Source organism: Dictyostelium purpureum (assembly GCF_000190715.1).
Source record: "Dictyostelium purpureum unplaced genomic scaffold DICPUscaffold_221, whole genome shotgun sequence".
In the NCBI taxonomy this organism is placed as follows: domain Eukaryota; phylum Evosea; class Eumycetozoa; order Dictyosteliales; family Dictyosteliaceae; genus Dictyostelium; species Dictyostelium purpureum.
In genome coordinates, this window is record NW_003519557.1 from 40,955 (window position 1) to 52,727 (window position 11,773).

At 26.6% G+C, this 11,773-nt stretch overlaps 4 protein-coding genes across 4 annotated transcripts; 3 read left to right on the top strand and 1 right to left on the bottom strand.

The window, feature by feature from the left end:
• Positions 1-100: 100 nt before the first annotated feature.
• DICPUDRAFT_37318 (uncharacterized protein) lies at positions 101-674 on the top strand (the record flags this gene model as incomplete). Its single annotated transcript, XM_003290363.1, has 2 exons — positions 101-192; positions 293-674. 2 exons carry the CDS (start codon positions 101-103, stop codon positions 672-674), a joined length of 474 nt encoding a protein of 157 aa, XP_003290411.1.
• A 740-nt stretch (positions 675-1,414) lies between these two features.
• Positions 1,415-2,212, top strand: DICPUDRAFT_81148 (uncharacterized protein; the record flags this gene model as incomplete). Its single annotated transcript, XM_003290364.1, has 3 exons — positions 1,415-1,450; positions 1,563-1,717; positions 1,846-2,212. The coding sequence occupies 3 exons, from the start codon at positions 1,415-1,417 to the stop codon at positions 2,210-2,212; spliced, it is 558 nt and encodes a 185-aa protein (XP_003290412.1).
• Positions 2,213-2,559: 347 nt separating this feature from the next.
• On the top strand, positions 2,560-5,556 carry DICPUDRAFT_81149 (uncharacterized protein; the record flags this gene model as incomplete). The annotated part of the gene is made up of 1 exon (XM_003290365.1): positions 2,560-5,556. The coding sequence occupies one exon, from the start codon at positions 2,560-2,562 to the stop codon at positions 5,554-5,556; it is 2,997 nt and encodes a 998-aa protein (XP_003290413.1).
• A 209-nt stretch (positions 5,557-5,765) lies between these two features.
• roco8 (roco8, ROCO family protein) lies at positions 5,766-10,799 on the bottom strand (the record flags this gene model as incomplete). Its single annotated transcript, XM_003290374.1, has 2 exons — positions 5,766-10,529; positions 10,605-10,799. The coding sequence occupies 2 exons, from the start codon at positions 10,797-10,799 to the stop codon at positions 5,766-5,768; spliced, it is 4,959 nt and encodes a 1,652-aa protein (XP_003290422.1).
• Between the last annotated feature and the right edge of the window lie 974 nt (positions 10,800-11,773).

An 11,773-nucleotide genomic window follows, 5' to 3' on the forward strand; every position in this document is an offset into this window, starting at 1 on the left:
TAAAAAACTAATTAAATACTATTTATATATAGGTAACTTTGGTGGCAAAAGAGAAACCGATAGTGAAAGAAAAAAGAGAGAAAAGGCTGAAAAAAAGCAAATGGAAAAGGACGATGCCAAAAGAAATAAGGTAAATACAAACGAATATGAGGTCCATATCCAAAGTGGTACAGTTTTTGAAGCTACTGATAGGTAATAAATATTAAAAATAGTTTAGATATCCTTAAAAAATTACAAGTAAATATTAATTTTTATTATTATTATTTATTATATATACAATTTGTTACTATAGTAACGGACTTAGTGACCCATATGTAACTATCAGTATGGTTCGTGAGGATGGCAAAACCACCAAACAAATCTATAGAAGTTCAGTTTGTAAAAAGACTTTATCTCCAAAGTGGGATGAAAAAGGAACCATGAAATTCAAAGAAAATGTATCAACTTTAATCATTCAGCTTTGGGATCAAGATATCATTGGTAGCAATGATTTCATTGGTGGTACATCAGTTGACGTAGCATCTTGTAAATATGGTAATTTCCAATATATCGATGCCGAAGTATTCGAGGAAAAAGAAGGTAAAGTCGTCACCAAAGGTAATGTTAAATTATCAATTGAAAAGAAAAAAGCCAAATCAGTCAATGCATTATACAGCTACAACTCATCAATGTAATTAAATTAATTCATATAGGAGATCTTAAAGAAAAAATTATTTTAATATTCTATATTAAATAAAAATTTTAATTATTTAAAAATAATATATATTTTTTTTTACTTTTTTTATTAAATTAATATATTCCAATCTTTTGTTTTTCTATATTATATATCATCAATATAATTTTGAAAAAATAGATAAAAAAAATTCAAAAAATAATTTTTATATTTGCTATTTTAATTATTAACACAACTTATAGCCCTATTATTAAAAAATAAAGTTTATTTTAATTTGGTTAGGTGTTAGATATCTCGGATTCTAACATATTATTAATAATATAATTATTAATAATGTTGTATAAATTTATTAATTTTTATTTTTTTATTTTTAATTTCATAATTAATAATTTAATTTTAAAAAAAATATAAATAAAGGTGTTAATCACACACTTAATATTTGAATAAAGGTTTATAATTTACATTTCATAAAGAGTCTTTCTCATTGATTTTTACTTTTAGGTAAATGCTCAGAAAAAATTTTATGTTAACAATATAAAAAAAAATATAAAAGAAAAATTTTAATTGATTTGATTTGTGCGTTTTTGTGAGGATTTGATAAAAAAAAATATCAAAAAATCGAAATATTTTGATTTTAAAATTTTTTTTTTTAGAAAATTTTAAAAAAAATTATAAAATAATTTTTATAAACATTAATTTATCTTTTATATAAAAAAAATACAAATATATTAATTAAATACAATGTCAGATATTTATGGTGATATTCTTAAAGCTCAGGTAAGTAATAAATTAAAAGGAATTAATTCATTTTACCACATTATTTTTTTTTAAAAAATGTAGTTTTATTAATATTTTTTTTTATTATTATTCACTATTTTTTTATTTTTAGCAAAAGCAAGGTAACTTAGGTGGTAAAGCTGCTCTTGATGAAGCTGAAAAGAGAAATAAGGCCAATGAAAAAAACAAAGCACCAAAAGATAAAGAGGGAGATTGGACCTATAATCTTTACATTGACAATGGTATTGTCCTTGATGGCACTGATGGGTAAATTAATGCATAATATAATATGGTTGTATAATAGTTTAAAAGTTATTAATAATTGTTTTTTTATTTTTTTTATTTTTATTTTTTTTTTTATTTTTTTTTTATTTTTATTGTTTTTTAAAATGCAGAAACGGTTTAAGTGATCCATACGTTGTTTTGGTTGCTTTAGGCCCAAATAATAAAAGTAAACAAGTTTACAGATCTAGTGTACAAAAGAAAACTTTAGAGCCAAGTTGGTCTGAAAAAGGAACCATGAAATTCAAAGATACCTATACACAATTAAGAGTAGAGCTTTGGGATCAAGATATCATTGGTAGAAATGATTTTATTGGTTCAAATATAATTGATGTCAAAAATCATGGTGCTGCACAAAAATTCGATACCGAGGTTTATAAAGAAAAAGATGGTTCAAAAGACTTGACCGGTTCTGTTAAATTCCAATTTGAAAAAGTTGGTGCATCCATTATTGGCACTGGTAAATTTGGTGCCTATTAAATAAAACCTTGTGCATAATATTGCTAATATTATAAATAAAAAATAGATGAAAGAAAAAGGCTATTTTAAAGAAAATTTCAATTTATTATAAAAAAAAAAAAAAAAAAAAAAAAAGATATTTTTAAATTTTTGATAAATATTTTTTTAATTTTTTTTTGAATTATTTTTTAAATTTTTTTTAACACATTTTTTTTTTTAAATCACAGTTTTTTTTATTTATTTTGCATTGTAGTTTTATAGTTTATACATACACCTATATATTTTGAATATATTTATCCATTATTATATTTATTTATTTATTATATAAAAAATATAAAAATTTATTTATATTTATTTATTATATAAAAATGGAAATTGATAATCAAGTTAGGATGGAGATTGATGGTTTATCTGAGGATGGAGCAAATGAATATAGCAAGGAGTTTGAAGATTTATTTTGGAAAGTTTTTAATAACAAATTTATCAGAAGATACCTATTCATGACATTACAAACAATGAAAACTCAAGGAGATAGTATCAAATCTTTTTATATTGGTAATCGTCAACAATTTGGCCGAATCAAATCATTATCATGGATGGTTAAAAGGAAAGCATGGGCTCTATTAAAGTTAAAGCTCAAGAATTCTGCTGAATTCCCTACTGAAGAAAACTACTTAGATTTTTATTCAGGTAATTCTTATGAAAAAATAGTCCCAGGTAGTGAAAAAGATGAATACTTACAAATCACAGCAAAAGGGGTATCAGGTTTATTCAAGGAATGTCAAGATATGGAAATTTTTAGATTACTCTATTTAAAAAAAAGAGATCAAATGAATATTGTTGGGGATATTCTCAAATGTGCAGTGGAGAATGAAAACTTTCAGGCTGTAAAGTTATTTTTAGAAGATGAAGAATTTAAAGGCAAACTCTCTACCGCATTGGCTTTAGAATGGTGTATCGAAAATGAAAAGCTTGAAATCGCAGAGTATCTTTATAATACTGATGAATCTGTTTCAGTTTCAACTTCTAAACTATTCTCCTCACCAAGATCAAATGAAATGACCAAATTCGTTTTAGATAGACCAGGCTTATATGCTGAAGCCCCCAAGAATTCACTCATTAGCTATAAGGTATTTTTAGAGACCAAAGACCCCCAATTACAAATGGTTATGGTAGATAAAGAATTGGTTGACACATCATCATTAGCTCTTTTGGATTTCCAAAATAGAATTACACTCAGCAAAAAAGAATTTGTATATAACGAAGCAATTGTCAAGTATATCAAAAGGTTCTTTAGAATAGAGGAAGTTTTTTCTTCAAAATACATCTTTTTCGCCCAGCAATTACTCTTTGATGTTTTAAAAGATTTAACTAGTATTAAAGATGTTATCGAAAAAGCCAAATCCATTAGTTCAGAACAAAAAATAATCAAGTTTATTTGTGAAAGTGCTTCGTTAATTGAACAATTCAAATTAAATTCAAACTTTGCCGATCTTTGTTATTTCATGTCTTTAACCGTAGAAACTCGCCAATTAGATTCACTTTTTAGTCACTATTCATTATTCAAAAACTCAAATTTCAAAGTAGATGAAATTAAAGAAATATTCCAACTTTTATATGACAGCTACGATCCTCTCAACTCTTTTATTCAAGCAATTACACCAATTAAAGGTTTGTCTCAAGATGATGCAATTGCTCTAGTGGAAAGTTTACCAGATATATGTTCAAATGCCTATCTTATCTTAAAAAGTTTTTATATTGATGCTGCCAAGAGATGTGATGTCCAAGCCTTAATAATTATTTTCCAATATTCCTACTTTAGAAACTTTAATAAAGTATTTGAAGCTTCAGGTTTTGGCGAAAATATTGAAATGTTTACTGAATGTGACGGTGATATTGACAAAATTTCAAATTTTATCTGTTGTTTATGTTTTTCTAAAGTTTCCTATCCATTTGAACAATTAACAAAACATCTTAGAAAAGTTGTTACAGATAGAATTAAATTTATTCAAGTTTTTTCAAATTTTCCAAAAATCCCAGAGTGCAACAATGTCATAAGAGATTATGCTTATAGTTATCTCCGAAACCCAGGTAACGAAAATACAGAAACCATTTCATCACTATTGAAATACTCGGCCGATTACTTATCACCACTAGATGCATATGATCTATTTTCAACTTATATTGAAGAAGGTGAAATTGAAATGGCCAATGCTTTATTCGATAGCTTTCCAGGTTCACACTTTCAAACATATAAAGTCGAAAATTGCGAACCTCAAATTATCAAATGGTTTATGGAAAAATATCAAAATGGATCAAATTTTGATTTTTCAGAATTATTAGATACTTTAATCGAAGTCAAATCTCCATTTGAAACCATTGAAATGGTTTTCAATTTTTTAGTTTCATATCAAATCTATCAATTACCACCAAAAAAGCTCGAGGGTATCAAAGGTAACTTTTTCTCCTACAAAGCCGTAAAATTATCATTAGAATATGATTCAGAACAAGTTTTCAATCTTTTATTTTCCAACCACCAACTTTTCTTTTGGAACAAGTCACTATTTTCAATTGAAATTGATGACCATACTTTTAGTGAAATCAACAATCGCGTTGTATTATTTAGAAACAGCACAGTTACAAAAAAGAAAAAGAAAACCAAATTTAGTCCCAAAAAAAATTCTAAAGCAATTATTATCTCTGGTAATAATAATAATAATAATAGCGAAACCCCATTAAATGTCCAAGCTTCGGCCATTGTAGAACCAAAAATCAAAACAGATAAATATAAATATGTATTTAATAGCAAATTTTACCAAGAAGAATTAGGATTATTAGTTTCTTTTGGTGAGGTCAGTGATGCAATTCAGTATTTAAAATCACAACTATACCCAACTCCATTCCCCAAAGAAAGAGTTTTTAAAATTATTAAGTACTCTAGCATGGATTTGGTTTTAGAATATTTTTCAATCACAAAATATGAACAATTATCGGATGAAGAAATTGTTGGAAAAATGTTCAAGTATGGCAGAAACGATATCATCGAAGTTTTATTCAAAACCCATTATAACCAATTAGAGAGATCATTCAAGAAATGTGCCCAATATAACAATTTCCACACTGTTGTTTTATTACTAAAACTTGTCCAAAACAAACACAACAGTAACAAATCTGCTTTCATTATTAATTTATCTCATCAGTTAATAAAAGAAGCCATTATATCAGATGATATCATTATCTTCAATTTATTGTACTTCAACTTCACTTTTAAATTATCTTTAGATTGCTTTATACAAGATTATTCTCAATCTAATGCTTTTAATGAAAATTATAAAACAGTTAAAGAGCTAAGTCCATCAGTTTAAATAAATAAATAAATAAATAAATAATTTTAGTAGAATTTTTAAATTTTTTCCCCAAAACATAGTTTGTGTAGTTTCTTTTTATTTAAATAAATATTACCAAATTTTATAATAATATATTATAAATTACTTTATTTAAAAAAAAATTAAAAAAAAAAAATTACATAAAATAAAACTTTTTTTTTTAAAATAGATTATTGAAAATTTTGATTTTACTGTTCCTTGATTTCTTTTAATGATTTTAAAATTGAATTGAATGATGGTCTTAAATTTGGATCTGAACTCCAACACTTTGTTATTAATGAAGCGTACATACGATTACAATTTTGATTGATTGAAGGTCTTAAACCAGAAAGAATATTATCCTCGAGAGTGCTCATAAATTTGAAATCGAATTCTTCAAAAGGCAATTCCATGTGATAAAGTTCCCAAAGGATCATACCATAACTATAGATATCACCCTTTTCGTTATATTCGAAACCTTTTAATACCTCTGGAGCTAACCAAGTTGGATTATCTACTACTTTAGAAACAAAACTTTGTACAACGGTTCTACTTAAGCCAAAATCGGATAGTTTTGCGATAATATTTGAAGGGTCGTTTGGGTCGGTGGCTAGCAAAATGTTTGGTGATTTGAGATCTCTGTGAACCAATGGTGGAGTGATATTGTGTAAGAATGCCATACCAGAGGCAATATCAATTGCGATTTTCAAAACTAAACTCCATGATAGTTGCTGTCCTTCTTCTTTCTTCTTTTTTAAATAAATTGATAGATTACCTAAATTCATATATTCCATAATGATGCTATAAGGTTCAAAACAAAATCCCTTCATTTGTACAATATTTGGATGTGACAAACCGCTCATTAACCAAACTTCTCTTCTAAACTCATAAATTGCACTTAATTTGCTTTGTGAAACTTGATTTAATGAATCCTCATTTGATGAATTACTTGATAAAGAACTTGCTGATAAGTTACGTTGTAAAATCTTGTTTGATGATTGTGCCAAAATGTTACCATTGATAGTGTTGTTATTGTTGTTGCTATTTAAATTATTTACAGGTGGTGGTGGTAATGAAGTTGATGAAAATGATAACGAAGATGGTGAACTATTTGCACTATTATTTATTTGTATTTGATTTGTTGTGGTTGAATCAATTAAATCCATTCTTTCAAAATTTAGTTGTTTAATTGCAATAGTTTCAGATTTGTAAATTCCTTTGAATACTCTTGCAAAACCACCAATTCCAATTTCTTCTAAATGAAGCAAATCTTCTTTTAATATTTTTTTATTTGACGATACAGATGATAATGTAATATCTGGTGCCATTTTACTGAGTAAAACCAATTTTTGGGTAACTGGGCATTTTACATAAGATTCTCCTTTGCCAAATGTTTCCTCAATTAAATCGATAGAGTAAAGGTGGGGAAGATCACGACATTCACTTGAACATGAGCATGGTATAAAAGTATAGGTTTGATTAATTTGATAATCCTTGAGAATTGTATCAACATTTTCTAAAATAATTTGGAATAATTTTGCACATGCTTCAAATTCGTGACCTCTAACACGAATTTGTAATTGTTGAGTGGAGGGATCAAACTCCACCAGTGTTCCGCAACTTGTTAAGCTATCTTTAATGTTCTCTTTATAAGTTGGATGTTTTCTAAATAATATACCACTACTCCAATAGACAATAGGCTCCATCATATATAAGAATCGTACCATTAAACGATCAAAACATGTTTTTGGTGAGTTTTTAAATTGGAAATATCTGCCGATTTGATGTTCTTCTTCGCCGCTCCATGTGTCCCATAAAGATGATAAATGTGATGGTTTTGAACTTGGTAAAAGACATGGTATAATGATACGATTAAATGAAATAAATTGTGATGAAAGATTGATTCCTATATGAGTTGAGTTTGCTAATGGATTACTACTATTTACACTGCTTGTATCAGTAGATTTGAGATTCTTTAATGAATTTCTTAAAAGTTTTGGTGAAGCTGATGACATAGCACCGGTGGTAGTAGTAATATTGTTGTCAGGGAGAATAAAAGCACTTTGAGAAGAATTTGAAATTAAATTGGATGAAATTTCTGCAGATAATGAAACAGTTGGTAATGGTGATGAAATTGATCTGGATTCTAAAGAATATGCCATATTTTGTATTGATGTATTTGGTGAAATAGTTGGTGATTGATGATTTGATGGTTGTAATACATTTGAATTATTCTTTAAGGTGTATAAAATTTGATAACGCTCTAAGAGCTTTAAAAGTTTAATATGGAAAATTTCTGGAACAATATTAGGTTTCCAAACATTCTTTAAACTACTTAATAATAAAATTCCATCAGAATTTATATATTGATGCTTTGCCATTAATAATTTAAAGAAGCAGTCGCTTAACCATTGTGGGTCTAAAATTACAATATCTTTGAGGGATGACTTGGCGTCTTCAAACCAAACAATTGAACCCCATCTATTAAGAGTATTTGTTGCACGAATTAATTTTTCATAAGATTGAGGAGATGTAAAATTTGAAAGCTTTGCAATATTTTGGTATTCCTCCCATGAAACTATTGGTCTCTTTTTAGCCTCCTCTTGTAAATTACTTTCTAAGGTTAAATAAATACTTGGAATACGCTCATTGATCCAGTAGCTATTTGGGTTGTTATTATTACTTCCATAGTATGATTGTTGTTGTTGTTGTTGATTTAAAAGAGTTTTAATAATCTCTTGTTTTAAAAGGTCAATATTTCTTAAAGTTGTTGAGCTTACACCTATAACACCTGTAACTTCGAGCGAATGTTGATTTAAATAGCCTTCTACTTCATTTAATGGCACCATAATATCGCCTCCATATTGGTTAAAGCAATCAATGTGGGTCGCAACAATATAGATTGGGGCATCACGAGTTTTCTTTTTAATTGAATCAACCCAAAAATCGATACCACTATATCTTATGTCTTTGGTTATATCGAAAGTGATTAAATAGAAAGCACGTTCGGATAAAAAGAATTGATGGGTATGATAATAAACATCAAGTGATGGCATCTTGAAGTCATAAATCATTAATTTCAATGATCTTTTTTGAGGTCTTTTCTTTTCTGGGGTTGAAGTTAAAGAGTCTTTTCTACTTGGAGTAGAGGATGGTGGTGGCATTAAAGATCCAGATGAATTTAAACTTGTTAAATTATTTGATGAATTAGAACTTGGTATACCATAAAATGATTCTGAAGGTAAATCTAATTTTAACTCGTTGATTTCGATTGGTTCGTTGAGGAATACCTCAGCAGAAGTAACTTTTTTTAAGAAACTAGCAGACTGTTTAGATAGTGATTTGGTTTGAGATTTTGACAAAGCTTTAGCTAAAGAAGAACGACCTGATTTTTCACGACCTAAAATCATTAACTTGATGTAAGGTAAAGTTTCAGTACCCTCGAAAAGATCTTTTAAGTAGCCGATGATGTGGGTGAAACCTTTGGATGTAATTTCTTTTGGTGGCGACTTTACAGTATCATGATTAAATTCTAAAACTTCTAATTGAGGTAAAGTTGATAAAAACGGTGGTAATTCTGTGATTTTATTATAACCAGATACATTAAAAGACTTGAGACGAACTAAAAGGCCAAGTTCTTTTGGAATTTTTGAAATTTTATTATTACGAAGATCGATACGTTCGAGTAATCTTAGTTGGCCAATCATGTCGGTGATTGAAGTTAATTGGTTACCAGATACTGATAATTCTTCTAAATTAAATAATTGATATACAGGGATTGGGATATTTACAAAGTTGTTATGATTTAAATTTAATTTTGAAAGTAGCTCTAATCGACTAAAACTACTTGGGATATTTGAGAGTTGGTTGTGTGAAAGGTTTAAAGATTCTAAATTATACAAAGTGGCAATTGATTCTAACTGATGGAAATCTGATAGTTGGTTGAAAGATAAATCCAATATACGTAAATATTTACTAGTGTTGATAATAGTTGTCGGTATTGTTTGGACTGATTTATGTGCCAAACACAAATCATCCAACTTTTTCATTGAAACGTGATTAATAATAGCTTCAGGCTTTGTTAAAAATTCGTAAAAGATTTCATTACTATCCTCCATTGTTCTGTTATCAAACCCTGGCAATGATGATGTTGATAATGATAGCATCCCACTTGAAGGAGACGATGAAAATACTGATGACGATGAGGAGGACAATGGCGAAAAAAATGAACTATTTGTAATGTTTATATTATTACCATTACCAATATTATTATTGATTGGTATGGCTGTACTACTCGTATTTGATGTTGATGAAATTGTATTTAATGAGATTGATGAAGGTATTGTTGATGATAAAGTTCCGGACATTACTACGCCACCCCCTCCTATGATTGGACCAACCTCAATAAATATATTTAAATGCATCAAAGCACTACCAATATTTGTACATTCTTTTCTACTTATTTCTAATTTCTTTACTAACCAATCTACCAATTGTGAGCCAGAGAAACACTGAATAGTTGTATTTCCTTTCTTTTTTTTTTGTAATTTTACACCCTTATCGCCGTTCATTAATTCTTGGCTAAGCATTATCAATTCATCCTTGACTAATGTGACTGTATTTAAATCTTCTAATACAACTTTTTGTAAATCATTTATACTATATCTGTGGTGTTTTTTATTATAACTATTACTATTATATCCATTTGGTGGCTGATTAAATACTGGTGGTGGTTGTGATGTACGTCTATTTTTTTCATTTGAACTTGTTAATGATGATGATGGTGAGGAAGAAAGTGGTACCATTAATGATATTTGTGAATTTATTGAATTTACTGTTGTTATAATTTTATTAAATGTACTATTTTTACCTGTGCTGCTATATCTTAAATTGCCAACTTTAGTATCCTCAAATTCATAAAATATATAATCATCTTTAAATGGTTCTGATCCAACTACACTACATATTACACCCTAAAACAAATAAATTTTAATTATCAGTATTATTGATAGTATTAACTATTAGTTATAATTATTATTAATACTTACTTCATCTAAAAGTTGTTGACCAATTTTTACGGCATCTTCTCTTGATGTCATATTTGGGCAATTTGAATATAACCAATCAACTGCTTCGTATCCAATAAAACAATTTTTGTAAGTTTTATATAAATAACTTCTATCTCTTCTTATAAACCCATTTTCTGATTGTATTTTATTTTTTAATTGATCAAACTGAATCATTTAAAAAAAATAAATGATATATATTTATAATTAAATATAAAATGAAATATACAATGTAATGTAAAAAAAAAAAAAAAAAAATGAAAAATGAAAAATGAAAAATGAAAAATGAAAAAAAAAAAAAAAAATTATATAAACGGGGAATGAAAAAAAAGAAAAAAAATTAGTATAATGTTTTTTTGTTGATAATGATTTAAGACTTTTGTGTGAAAAAAAGAAAAAAAATAAAAAAAAATAATATTATTTATAAAAAAAATTATTCAGATGATTTAGAAAAAAAAAAATATCTATAAAAAAAAAAAAAAGATTCTTTAAAAAAAAAAAAATAAAAAAATTTATAAAAAAAAGTTTTATAAAAAATAATTTTTTAAAAAAAAAAAAAACCTTTCCTTCTATATCGACTTTTTTATCACAATACAAAATAATTAATATGATTATTAATACTTACAAAACTGCCTTGATCTTGGGTTAGGGTTATTTCAACTGTTTTATCTATACTTTTAATCATTTTTTTTTATTAAAATATTATTAAAAAAAAAAGAAACTTTATTCTGAACTGATATTTAAATTTATATATATATATATAATATTATTATATATATAAAAGGGGCTAATACTACTATATTATTGGAAAAAAAAAATTAATATTTGAGTAGTAATTTGAACACTTTGGTATTTTGGTTGTGTATTATTTTTGTTTATGAACGTGAAACTATTAAACAAATTCAGATTAACAACCAAATTATAATAAACTGAAAAAAAATAAAATAAAAAATAAAAAATTTTGAAAAAATAAAAAAATAAAATTTTTTTTAAAAAATTTAAAAGCGGGTTGTTTTTCTCCAAATTAATTGATTGATGATATTGATTATAGAGAGTGTGTGAACAATAATTATTTGTTATTATAAAAGATATTTTATTTGCATAGTGAGTGTTTTTAATTTTAAAAAAAAAGATATCTTTGCATATATTTT